The sequence below is a fragment of the Engystomops pustulosus genome, chromosome 3 (assembly GCF_040894005.1).
Source record: "Engystomops pustulosus chromosome 3, aEngPut4.maternal, whole genome shotgun sequence".
NCBI classification, from domain to species: domain Eukaryota; kingdom Metazoa; phylum Chordata; class Amphibia; order Anura; family Leptodactylidae; genus Engystomops; species Engystomops pustulosus.
Window position 1 is genome coordinate 31821844 of NC_092413.1, and position 13911 is coordinate 31835754.

Genomic DNA, 13911 nt, shown 5'->3' on the forward strand with positions numbered 1-13911 from the left:
AGCTGATAGATACAATATAACAAGGAATAATACAGATGTATCCAGATATCATAAATACAATATAACAAGCAGTATTACAGATGTATCCAAAGCTCATAGATACAATGTAACCAGCAGTAATACAGATGTATCCAGAGCTGATAGATAGACTGTAACCAGCAGTAATACAGGTGTATCCAGAGCGCATAGATACAATGTAACAAGCAGTAATACAGATGTATCCAGAGATCATAAATACAATGTAACAAGCAGTAATACAGATGTATCCAGAGCTCATAGATACAATGTAACACGCAGTAATACAGATGTAGCCAGTGATGATAGATACAATGTAACCAGCAGTAATACAGATGTATCCAGAGCTGATAGATACAATGTAACCAGCAGTAATACAGATGCATCCAGAGCTCATAGATACAATGTAACAAGCAGTAATACAGATGTATCCAGAGTGCATAGATACAATGTAACAAGCAGTAATACAGATGTATCCAGAGCTCATAGATACAATGTAACAAGCAGTAATACAGATGTATCCAGAGCTAATAGATACAATGTAACAAGCAGTAATACAGATGCATCCAGAGCTCATAGATCCAAGTAACAAGCAGTAATACAGATGTATCCAGAGCTGATAGATACAATGTAACAAGCAGTAATACAGATGTATCCAGAGCTCATAGATACAATGTAACAAGCAGTAATACAGATGTATCCAGGGATCATAAATACAATGTAACCAGCAGTAATACAGATGTATCCAGAGCTAATAGATACAATGTAACAAGCAGTATTACAGATGTATCCAGAGTTGATAGATACAATGTAACAAGCAGTAATACAGATGTATCCAGGGATCATAAATACAATGTAACCAGCAGTAATACAGATGTATCCAGAGCTAATAGATACAATGTAACAAGCAGTATTACAGATGTATCCAGAGTTGATAGATACAATGTAACAAGCAGTAATATAGATGTATCCAGAGCTGATAGATACAAAATAGCAAGCAGTATTACAGATGTATCCAGAGCTGATAGATACAATGTAACAAGCAGTATTACAGATGTATCCAGAGCTGATAGATACAAAATAGCAAGCAGTATTACAGATGTATCCAGAGTTGATAGATACAATGTAACAAGCAGTATTACAGATGTATCCAGAGCTAATAGATACAATGTAACCAGCAGTAATACAGATGTATCCAGAGCTGATAGATACAATGTAACAAGCAGTAATACAGATGTATCCAGAGCTGATAGATACAATGTAACCAGCAGTAATACAGATGTATCCAGAGCTGATATATACAATGTAACCAGCAGTATTACAGATGTATCCAGAGCTGATAGATACAATGTAACAAGTAGTATTACAGATGTATCCAGAGCTCATAGATACAATGTAACAAGCAGTATTACAGATGTATCCAGAGCTGATAGATACAATGTAACCAGCAGTAATACAGGTGTATCCAGAGCTGATAGATACAATGTAACAAGCAGTAATACAGATGTATCCAGAGCTGATAGATACAATGTAACCAGCAGTAATACAGATGTATCCAGAGCTGATAGATACAATGTAACAAGCAGTATTACAGATGTATCCAGAGCTCACAGATAGACTGTAGAGCTGTCAGCCTCTCCTCCTTATCTCTCCTGCTGTCTGTGTAGGGAGGAGATCCCTGCTGCCCCCCCCCCTTCCCTGAGATTGGATTATAGTGCAGCGGATTACAGAGCTGAGGGGTCGGTGCATTGTGCTGCTGCCTCCTCCATCCATAGAGAAGGTGTAGTCCCTCCTTCTCCTCCTCCTCCTGCACCCTCAGCTGTCAGTGTCCTCTGCTCACAACATGGGGGAGATCCCTAATCTTGTCAAGATCGCGGTCTCCCTTAAGATCCAGCCTAATGACGGCCCGGTCTATTTTAAGGTGGATGGACAGAGATTCGGCCAGAACCGAACCATCAAATTACTAACCGGAGCCAAGTACAAGATCGAGGTCGTCCTTAAGCCGGGAGCTGTGAGAGCCAAGTAAGTGCATGCTGCGGCAGCTGAGGGGTTAATCCGCACCCCTTGTTCTTGCTGTTGTGGGTCAAGGTTTTTTCCTTCCTTCCTCCTTGCACTGAGCTGTCATCAGCAAAAATGTTAGGAATACACAAGAGAACATTCCTGTGCCAGGCTGCCAGGGATTACCACCGGGCATGGCTACATAACATTCTCATTGCCATGCATTCAGGCCTATGGCAATGTCTTGTCAAGTTGCCTGAGGGTGCAGAGAGATTGGGATGAGCCGCATTGTTATTTTGAACATAAATATTGAAACATTGTTTAATTTGCAAATAACAGACATTTCTGATTGGGGGGGAGAGGAGGGATATCAGCAAGACCTGCATTGCATCTGGACAGTCATGTTGTGTGCATAGGCCTGTACATTATTCTATAGGAAGATAATTGCTATGGAGAGATCAGAGTATATGGTATATATGACATATTATAGTCACAAATTCATAAGGATAGTGGATATAAGATGCAGAATCCATCCTTGTACATTGGCCTTTACATAAGATCAGGGTGAAGGACGTGAAGATGTTACTGGGGAGCCCATGACTTCACTATTAATGGATGGAGGTTTCCTATAGAATAGAATCCCCTTTATAGAGTGTAAGCTCTTGTGTACAAGGCTCCCATTACTATTATTCCATTGCTATGTCGTGTCTTATTTTATTAATATATGCTGCAGAATATGATGGTGCTATATAAAGAAATAATAGTACAAGCAGTCCCCGGGTTACCTACAAGATAGGTTCCATAGGTTTGTTCTTAAGTTGAATTTGTATGTAAGTTGAAACTGTATATTTTATAATTGTAGAACCAGACAAAATTTTTTTTATGCCCCAGTGACAATTGGAGTTTCAAAATTTTTTGCTATAATGGGACCAAGATTTATCAATGAAGCTTCATTACAGACACCTTACAGCTGATCATTACAACCTGGGACTAAAGCAAAGCATCCAGAGAGGTCAACAGAGGTCACAGGGGTTCGTCTTTAACTAGGGACCCACCCAATGCCCCATAGATCCAGGGAACCTGCCCAATAGATCCAGGGAACCAGCGACGCCCATTGCGAGAATCTTTTATAAGCTCTAAAGATTTGGGGGTCGCAATAAATTCTGCACAGATGTTTAGGGATTTTCAGATTTGCACATAATCACGGCAGATGGTATAGATATTGTATGTCATTCCACAGAAATAAATGTAACCAGGTCACCCAGCGTGGGATCCACTGTATACATAGTGATAGGCTGATCACCTCTATTAATTAGTAATTGTCACATTAATAATTCCAGTAGTTATTAGTTTTTAATTTCCAGAGATGTTACATTTTTGGAATTTTTTTGCGCATTATTATGAGTAATATTTGTAAAATCATCGCCAAGTCATTGACTATATCCCCAGGATATTGCTGGAGGGATCTGTGTGCGCTTTCTAGGAAAATATTCATTATTCTTCGTTTGTTGTTCTTAGAAATCAGGTCGTTGGAGAACATTGTTGGTGTAGATAAACACAATTTATTTCATGCACCAATACATTTTGAGAAAGTTTTAGGAAGTGAATTGGATACTGGGATAAAGAAAAACAGAAGAGATTACATTTTACTTAAAGGGATTTTCCATCAATTATAACATTGATTAATTTTAGATTAATGGAGGTCCGACATTAGGGACACCCACTAATCAATTGGTTTTGACAGCAATGGAATGGCAGATATTAGGGAGCAGGACCTGCAGCTGAGCTCCTGTGCACTTCAACACTTGAAACCCTATCATCCCCAACAATATGCGACTATTGGCATCATGTTCTGAACCCATTTTCAGAAAATGAACTTTGAGGAGATATGCAAATTGGCATTGTCAGTGATCATGGGGCATTGTCCTTGATCCCATAGCACCTCTCTTTAAGGCCCTCTATCCATTATTCAGTCTGGTACTTCCCAAGATGTGCTGCTCCTTAAAGAAAATCTACCTTTAAAATCCAGCATGATAAAACAGCGACACTTAGTTTAGTTTATACGGTTGAAAAAAGACACATGTCCATCAAGTTCAACCAAAGAAGGGTTGAATGAGGAAGGGATTTAGGGGAAACAATTCTATATAACATACCCGTCAATGTTATTTAGGTGTGAAAAGGCATCTAGACCCTTCTTGAAGCTCTCTACTGTCCCTGCTGTGACCAGCGCCTGAGGCAGGCTATTCCACAGATCACAGACAGTTCTAATAGTAAAAAAGCCCTGTCGCCTCAGGTGATTAAACCTTGTTTTCTCCAGATGGAGACAGTGCCCCCTTGTCTTTTGATTTTATTTCATCTGAAACAACTTTCCACCATATTTTTTGTATAAACCATTCATATACTTATATAAATTAATCATGTCCCCTCGTAGTCGTCTCTAGTCTAAATAAATCTACTTATTTTAATCTTTCCTCATACCTGAGACCCTCCATACCCCTAATCATTTTTGTGGCTCTTCGGTGAACCCTCTACAACTCCAGGGCATCCTTTTTATGGACCGGTGACAGAACTGGACAAGTGAGGCGAAACCAATGCATTGTACAGTGATAACATTACATCCCTATCCCGAGAGTCCATACCACTTTTAATACATGACAAGATCTTGCTGGCTTTAGAGGCAGCTGATTGACTTTGCACTCTGTTATTTAATTTATGATCTACTAGTCTCCCAGATCCTTCTCAACAAGGGACCCAGATTTACTTCCCCAAGGACATATGCTACTTATACTAAGGGTACATTCAGACGGCCGTCTGGGGGGATGTATACGCGGCCACAAATTTGCGGCCACATAAATGTCCCCATAGACAGCATCGGTATCGGTACGGTGCCACACATGTGTGACAACATTCCGCGCCGTACACGGGGAAAAGATAGAGCATGTGCTATCTTTCCCTATGTGTGCGGCTGTGCGACGCTTTTCTTTATGGAGAGAGAAAGGTCACCTCCTCTCTGTGGCCAGGCGGGCTTGCGGCTGTTTGAATGTACCTTTACTCATAGATCCAGGTACAGTGACATGTGGTAATCTTCTTATTTGTTATCCATGACTCCCTTGCTTCTAAAATCAACTTTTAAAAATATGCTAATAAACCTGAAATTCTCTGCTGGTGTTACCAGAGCACATCAGTGCTGTAGATTCACAGGCTGTTACATTGAGCAGAACATGTCTCCCCCTCCCTCTGCCTGTGTAATATGGCAACAGGAGGTGCAGTAGGAGGGGAGACCTTCTTTACTCATTACAACAGCCTGTGAAGTTACTGCATTGAGGGGCTTTAGAAACACACACTAGAGGACTTCAGGCTCATTAGCATTATTTTAAAAGTTGATTTGAGAAGGAAGGAGGCCATGAATAACAAATATAATTTTATACATATATTTTCACAGTCACTATACCTGGATCTATGAGTAAGTGCCCCTGGTTTATCATAATGGATTTTGGTGGTAGATTTCCTTTAACACACCCATTGCCATGACATCACACAGGGGCAGATTTATCAAGCAGTCAGAATATTTCTAGTTGCCCATGGAAACCAATCACAGCTCCCCTTTAAAATATTCATGAGCACTGGTAAAATGAAAGCTGAGCTGTGATTGGTTGCCACGGGCAACTGGAAATATTCTGACTTTCAGACTGATTGATAAATGTGCCCCACAGTGTCTACAGCAGATCCGCTGAACACACTGGACCCAGTTTGTCTGGCATGTGTACAGCCTCGTCCTGGGGCCCAGTCCATGCGCAGTGGGTTTAGTGATCTGGCAGGATGAGGCTGCCCTGATTGTGCATGTGCCAGACACAGTGGATTTGCTGTAGACACTGTAAAGAGTGTGTTAGGATGCAGGACAAGTGGTATCGGTATAATAAGAAGGGGGTGCTTCAGTGAGGTGCTCTGGGAGTAATAACTATGTGTTGGGCCCACGAAAACGATAACTTTCATACTTCTTTAAAGATTTTTTTCTAATAAAGCTTTTTACGGCATTATTGCAAAGGTGGTGCCAAGAGTTGCCATTGCAAGGGCTTAGGTTACACTCCTTTTAAAGGGATTGTGCTCAGTTTGCAACTTATAAGCTTACAACTTGCAGTTGTGTATGTGTGCTGCTCCTTACAACTCTATCGAGGGAGCATAAAGGAGAAAATAGAGGGCCCCCACTTTCTGCTGTCATATTCAGACTGTAGCACAGAGGATCCTGTTATGATTGGGGGTTTAATTGAAAGAGCGGAGGCCAGGTGTAATATATAATACTTGACCTGCTGCAACTTCCACCTGACTGTCACCGGTCCTGCTCCTGTGACCACCAATGCCACTGATTGGCTGCAATGGTCATGTGACTGCCTGTGCTTCCGGCAAATGGTAAATGGTGAATTGAGGAAAAACATTGGAAAATCTAGCAAGGTTCAGTGTAGTCCTATTGAGGACTAATGGGTTTACATAAAAAATACAAGTGTATATTTTTGTGAAAAAATGTAAATGTTTATATTTATTGACCAGTTTTCTGATGTTTCTTTCAGAACAATAAATTTAGGAGGATTGATCATTCCCTTAGAAGAGAAATCCAGAGACCCTCAGATGGCTTGTTACACTGCCTTCTATGACACAGAGGGAGTGACACACACCAAGAGCGGGGAGAGGCAACCACTGCAAGTCATGATCCAGGTACTCACCCAAAAAGTGATAATTGGTAAGGCTGCATTCCTATGTGGCCATTGCATTGCAACACAAAGGCTCCTCCTGTGATCACCTGTTGAAGTAACATTGTGTTTGCATGGTGTTTCACTACCTTACTTCAATCTCAGGAGGAGCCTGTGCAATGTGCTTTGAAATGCAATACAATCGCCATTTGGGAATGCGGCCTAAAGCTTTTTACAGCCACACTCTCTATATTAATAAACAGGATTTAGAAATTCCTTAATGCCGGTATTATGATTCTAGGCTGGGGAGAGGCGATTCAGGACTAGTTCTCAGTAATGGGCTGGTCTTTAAATAAGTCATAAAGGTTCATATCTGAAGAACTTCTCCAGTGAACTGTTACTCAAAGTTTAGTACTTTTGAGTATTCGAATCAAAATGTCTGTACTAGAAGATGTGGTTTTGTATCATAGATGATCCTCAGGGGAGGTGCTTAGGGAAATTTTACAAATTATTTATTTTATCTTGTACAGTGCAGTATAAAGAAAAACTATTATACTGGTCATCAGCTATAAAAGACAAGGGGTATAATATATTGAGCCAGTTGCTGTGCACTAATTGTAGGATAAATAAGTATTCATGTGGCTTGTGTCCCAAATAATGCATCCTACTATTATATTACCAAGTGCTTTCAGAGGTGCAACTCCAAGCTACTTCACCTTAGTGTAATGTGACCTTCACTTATTATATGTAATGTATAATTGTCTTTTTATGTGGCCCTCTGTTCTGGGGGTCACTACTACCTTCCCTATTGATGTGCCCCATGCTTGCTTTATTTGTAATATTTTTGCTTTATGATACATTCTCATATTTAGTCTTCAGTTTACCATAGCTTTTATAGGGGTTGTGCAGTAAAATAGGAAACTAAGTGTAATGAGACTGTACCAGACTATAGTAAAATAATATACAGTTACTCCATGTCCCCTGCCACTTCTACCAATACCGACATTCCCAGAGACCGCTGTAGTAGTCTACTTCCTGGGTGTCTCCCTACATCACATGAAACCACATAAGAAAAAATGCTCAGCCAATTAATCAAGTGGTAACCCATCCCAGCCAGTGATTGAACAAAAAAACAATTATTGACTCAAAAAAAACACACTAATATAGAGGACAACGACGCAAGAGGAAGTACGAAGCGAAAGTCCACAAACACTTCCCACAGTTCAAAATGAAACAAAATTCTCTCCTCTGCCTCAACTTTCTTCCAAAAGGTGTAAAGGTAATTTTCTACTATTGCTCCATTCCCTCGAGGTAAGAAGATGTTAGTTGACCATGCTAGTCTGGCTCACAGGATAATCCTGGTCCCTACAGAAAGATCTTGCGGTTCAACAACCCCACCCCTCCTGTCATGGTTCCGTTGCTCACTCGTCACTGATGTGTCACAAGAAGCCGTCAAGTCAATTTGGGCAGTAGTAGAGTATAACAAAAAAGTTTTTACTATTGGTGCTAAAAACTCTGTTGCCCTAGTGTACTCTTATTCACTTTTGAACCAAGTGACATGCGAGCAGCCTGAACCCTGACGGGAGCGGTGTGGTTGTTGAGCCGGAAGATCCTTTTGCTTGAACCACGATTATTCTGTGAGTCGGACTAGCATGGTCAACTAACATCTTCTTGCTTCGTGGGAATGGTTGTATAGTAGAAGATTACCTTTACTCTAAAATCCTGAATTGGAACCCTAAAGGTACTGTTTTCTCCACCTGTTTTTTTTTAATTTTTTTGCCTTTTTGAAAAACGTTGAGCAGCATCTCCCTGTGTTTTATGTTGTATAAGCCAGCATCCAGGAAGTTGAGTGAGGGAATGGAGAGCAGTCAGTGACAATTAATTTACTGTAGAAACCATTTATATACCCCTGTGTTACTGTGAAAGAATTTGTGTGCGCCAATGGGATAACACTTAGACTGTTTACAAAATGCACTGAGAATTATTCTAGGGAATTCTGCTCAATGATAAAACAGTGCTTCTGTTTATTCAGTTAAGAAAGTCTCATTGAAGTTTAGGATCTTGGACCAGGGGCTAGTGTCCAGATGTCCAACCACAACCCATTACATACTAAAAAACTATCCATCATCAACTGGATCAGGTGTATCGGCAGATGGTCTACCTTTGTAGAAATTCTGGAATATCTGCAAGTCCTATTTATGTCTTAGCAGAACCAATTTAAAAAATTTTTTATTTGCATGTACAAATGGTTTTCTAAAGTACATAAGTAAGATAATCTCACCCTTATGTTGAGATTGGGATGTTCAAATGCTAATGTGGCCTGTCCCTGCCCTTAGTGAGATACATTTTCAAAGTGGATTGTAAATAGGATCACTCTCCACAGAAAATTGTTACAATGGTGCAACTGCCTCCAACCAACTGTGTACCCCATTCACTATTACCCCATACCATACTTGGGGTAAAGTCAGGGTTGTTATGTAATCTAGTGGGGTTCCTGGAGTGATACATCCTCAAATTTACAAGGGCTATGGGGCAATTCCCCCTAACCCTGGACTAATGCCTTTGAATTCCATTAGCCACGTGGGTCACCAGGGATCATGAGGAGATTTTATGACAAGGTCTCCCTACCTTGGACCTAAAGTGGAATTTGGTTTGGTTTGCATTTATTCATTATAAAGTTATAATGCCTCCTTCTATTAAAGACACATACAGAGCACAGGTATTGGCTTGGAAGTTATTTTGGACATGACATGCTCGGCGTATTGTATGTTTATTGAGAAGCTTATAGAATTGTAAGAAACGAGTAGGAGGGGGGCGTGGCCTGATGCCGGACTGAGAAGGACGTGCGCCGCGGAGCTCCCGGGACCCGACACCCCATCTCCCTCCTAAGGCAGCCATCCCTCACTTGTGCCCGTTCCCCTCCGCCCCGGGGTGCTCCACACACCTGCCACTGTCCTCCGGTGCCGTTTTGGAGGCGGCTACGGACACCGCGCCGCTCCTCCGTGCTCCCCCGCGGCCGACCACGTGACCCGCGCGGCGGCCCGCTCCTAGCCGCCCGGTGCAGCGGTAAACCGATCGCCGGGGACATTTTCCTGCACCTTGCCGCCTGGACATCGCTCCCACCGCCGAGGGCACTGTGACAGCGCTCCAGCCAGCCCTTTATCCTGCTGGAGGCGCCATCCTGTGGACTCCCCTGCGCTGCCTGAGGCCTAGGCGCGCAGGGTTAACCCTGTCACTGCTGGACTGATCCAGGACCAGGTAGGGAAGTAATTCCCCTGCTGCTGCCCACCTCTGCCCTGGGGACCCCAAGCTATACAGCCCAGCACTGAGTCCTCCATATTCCCAGAGATCCCCTGTTCCTGGGTTCTGTTTTATATTAACCCTTGCAGTCCTGCTGCAATACTCCACGTGGGTTTGGACTGTATCTCTGCTAACTACTGGACGCTAGGCTTCCTGATTGTTTATCACTGGCCCCCCCCTGCCCAGACGCCATGGGTAATCGGAGGAAGACGGCTAAAATGCTCAAAGCAGCGTCCGGGGTGTCTGCACCTCCTTCGGATGATGAATCCGTCCATGGGGATCCTCCATTCCAGTCCCTGGAACCCCTGGATGCGCAGGAATGCTCCACATCACAAGCCGTTCTGGAGCAGATACAGTCAAACACTGCCAAAAAGTTAGGGAGATTCTCCCGCACACAGCCTTGCTCTCCTCAGGGGTCCCCAAACTCCTCTCCCTCCCTCTTTGAAGGCTCCCAGAGCCCGCCACAGCTTGTAAGCTATGAAGAGGGTGCTGATCCGTCTGACGCGGCCACGGAGTTGGATCGGAAATTTGCAGAGGTGCTGGCGGCCATTAACGGATGCCAATCCAAACTGGTCACCAAGGTGGATGAGCTGCGACAGGACTTTGTTCTATTACGACATGATGTCCACAAAGCCAAAGAGCGAATCACCGAAACTGAACGCAGAATATCTGAGGTGGAGGATGTCCAGAGGCCTATGCCGACACAGATCAGAGAGCTTCAGCGCCAAATGTCTGCATCCATCGACAGAGCTGATGACCTCGAAAACCGCCTGCGACGGAACAACGTCAGAGTGGTTGGTCTCCCCGAAAAAGTGGAAGGGTCTGACCCTGTATCCTTTTTTGAAAATTGGCTCAAAAATATGCTTCCTGCAGATACCTTCTCCCCGTTCTTCACAGTGGAAAGGGCCCATCGCGTGCCATCCCGCCCTGGCCCCCCAGGGGGCAATCCGAGACCCTTCCTGGCCCGGCTGCTGCACTTTAGGGACAGGGACTCTATCCTCAGGGCTGTCCGTACCAAGGGAGAAATTCTCTATGCCAACAGCAGAGTGTCCTTCTACCCTGATTTCTCTGCATCCGTCAGGAAACAGCGAGCACAATTCACCGAGGTCCGTGCCCGTCTCCGTGACAAGGGGTATAAATACTCCATGATGTACCCTTCCAAGCTCCGAATTGTGGACGGCCAGAAGACTCGTTTCTTCACCTGCCCAACCGAAGCACTTCACTGGGCTGACGCAGCCCCTCGGGCTCCTGCTGGAAGGCCCGCACCTCCTGAGTGACTGGACTCACATATCCTTTTATCTGATGTGCTATGACAATGCTGGACTTAGTCCTGAATAGTTATCTAGGGGTCCCAAATCACTGTTACAGTTTTCTAATATTTGTTTACACATTACGTGCCTCACAAATGTACCCTGTGATTGATTTGTGTTCTCTGTTTGGTCATATCGACCAGTGCGCCACATATGGCACTTCATTCTTTCCCTATTCCCCCCCCTCCTCCTCTCCCCTCCCCCTTCCCCCTCCCCTCCCCCTTCCCCCATCCCCTATCTCCTCTTTGGTTTTCTCTAAATATGGCTGCCTAATAACCTCCTGATCATATATACATTAAGGGTTGAAGGTCCCGGGACAAATGGTGTAGGTTTGTCTTGAGTTAGGGACCACTGTTCTACTCTTTGATTGTTATTGGGTATAGGTCTACACTACTGCTGTTAGGGTGTTAGACAGGGGGTTTGTATTCTTGGGATTGTTAGTTCAGTTCTGTTATATTTGTTATGCTCACTGTTGTCTGTCTGTCTATGTCTTTGTGGTATGAAAGGATGAATGCTTGGTTGCTCACGTCTCCTTCCCCACACCCCTTTCCCTTCCGCTAAGATGTCTTCACTTAAGGTAATGAGCTGGAATGTGAGGGGACTTAATTCTAAATTCAAGAGGGCTCTGATGTTAGATGTCATTAAGCGTCAAGCCCCTCACATTGTATGTATCCAAGAGACACACCTTACGGGTCAGAAGGTCCTCTCCCTGAAGCGGGCCTGGGTGGCTAGAGGGTATCATTCCTCCTACTCTGTCTACGCTAGGGGAGTATCCATACTCATATCCAAAGCGCTTCCCATAGAGGTCATACAGGTAGCGCCGGATCACTTTGGCCGTTATGTGATCGTACATTGTGCCTTGTGGGGCTTTACCTTTACTATAGCGTCTATTTATGTCCCCCCTCCCTTTGATCCAGCTGTATTGCACCTAATATCCAGTAAGCTGGCTGCTATGCCTCCCAGTCCGATACTCTGCATTGGTGACTTCAATGCAGTCCCTAATCCCTCCTTAGATCGTACAAGTGGTCTGGACACAGGCTCGGTCCGTCTGAACGAGTGGCTCACTTCTCTAGACCTCGCCGATGTTTGGCGTAGTAAACACCCTCAAGAGAGAGAATATTCATTCTATTCCTCTGTGCACAGGAGCTTCTCTCGGATTGATCTGGCCTTTGTCTCCCCTGATATGTTGCCGCACGTTGACCAGGTATCCTATTGCCCACGCAGTGCATCAGACCACTCCGCCTTGCTCATTAGTCTCCTTATAGGCCCCCCCAGCGACTCCCGCGTATGGCGCCTGCACCCGGCCTGGCTCCAATCCCCAGCGGTCCTGAGTACTGTCAGGGCTGCGCACAGCGAGTTCTGGGATGTACACTCAACCCATCCTGATCCTCTCCTAGTCTGGGACTCGTACAAGTCCTCGGTGCGGGGAGCATTCATGTCAGGTGTAGCTGGCCATAGAAAGTCTCTAAACGCGCAGGAGGAGAGGCTGACCGCTGCACTGGTAAATGCAGAAAAGGAGTATCTAGAGAAACCTACTCCGGGGAATAAAAAGACTTGGGCTCAGGCGCAGAGGAACCATCTAGCTGTAGTGAAGGAGCGCACCAGTAAGCGCCTGCTAGCCAGGGAAGCGTCCATCTTTGAATTCGGAGATAAAAATGGGAAGCTGCTTGCGTATTTATCGCGGGCTGAACGTCCTTGTGCTTCCGTTCCCTCTATCCTTAACAGTAGTGGAACCCTGATCACAGAACCCCGGGCCATAAACATGGTATTTCATGAATTCTATTCCTCTCTTTACAGCTCCAGATTGTCCGCCTCTTCCGTCGAGATTTCCAGATTCCTTGACAGTCTTCCACTTTGGAGACTCACATCGGCACAGTCATCGGAGCTTGATGCTCCGCTCTCGGCGGAGGAGGTGGAACTGGCCATCCAATCGTTGCCCCTCGGTAAGACACCTGGACTTGATGGGCTGGGAGGTGAGTGGTATAGGGATAACTGTGAGACCCTGGTCCCTCATCTACTTAGCCTGTACTCCGATGCGCTCGACAGTGGTTCCCTCCCTGACTCCATGCGAGAGGCCCTTATTGTAGTTCTTCCTAAGCCTGGCAAGGATCCCCTGCTTCCCGACTCGTACCGCCCAATTTCCCTCCTAAACTCAGATGTTAAAATCCTAGCAAAAATTCTGGCAACAAGGCTTAATAAAGTGATATTATCCTTGGTTCACCCGGACCAGACAGGCTTTATGCCTGGGAGGGGAACTGACATAAATATACAAAGACTACACCTGAATATAGCAGAGGCAGAGCGGTCTCCAGACCCTGGGTTTATCTTATCCTTAGACAATTGTAAGGCGTTTGACTCTGTGGAATGGGCATATCTGTGGACCCTTTTGCCTAGAATGGGTCTTGGCCCTCGATTTACAGCATTAGTTAAACTACTGTATAATGATCCCAAGGCTAGGGTACGGACCAACCTTAACATCTCACCTACTCTCCCTATGGCCAGGGGCACTAGGCAGGGCTGCCCGCTATCTCCCCTCCTCTTCGCACTTGCCATTGAGCCCCTTGCTGTGGCGATCCGTCACTCTGATAGCATTAAGGGTATTA

The 13911-nt window shown here is 44.6% G+C and overlaps 1 protein-coding gene across 1 annotated transcript in view; it reads left to right on the forward strand.

Moving 5' to 3' along the window:
- The first annotated feature begins 1723 nt into the window (after window positions 1-1723).
- Window positions 1724-13911, forward strand: part of CNRIP1 (cannabinoid receptor interacting protein 1) — a 33898-nt gene continuing 21710 nt past the window's right edge. Inside the window, exons 1-2 of the mRNA XM_072140421.1 lie at window positions 1724-2037; window positions 6579-6723. Coding sequence (XP_071996522.1) covers window positions 1859-2037; window positions 6579-6723 — 324 coding nt within the window. The 5' untranslated portion in view covers window positions 1724-1858. The remainder of the gene's footprint in view (window positions 2038-6578; window positions 6724-13911) is intronic.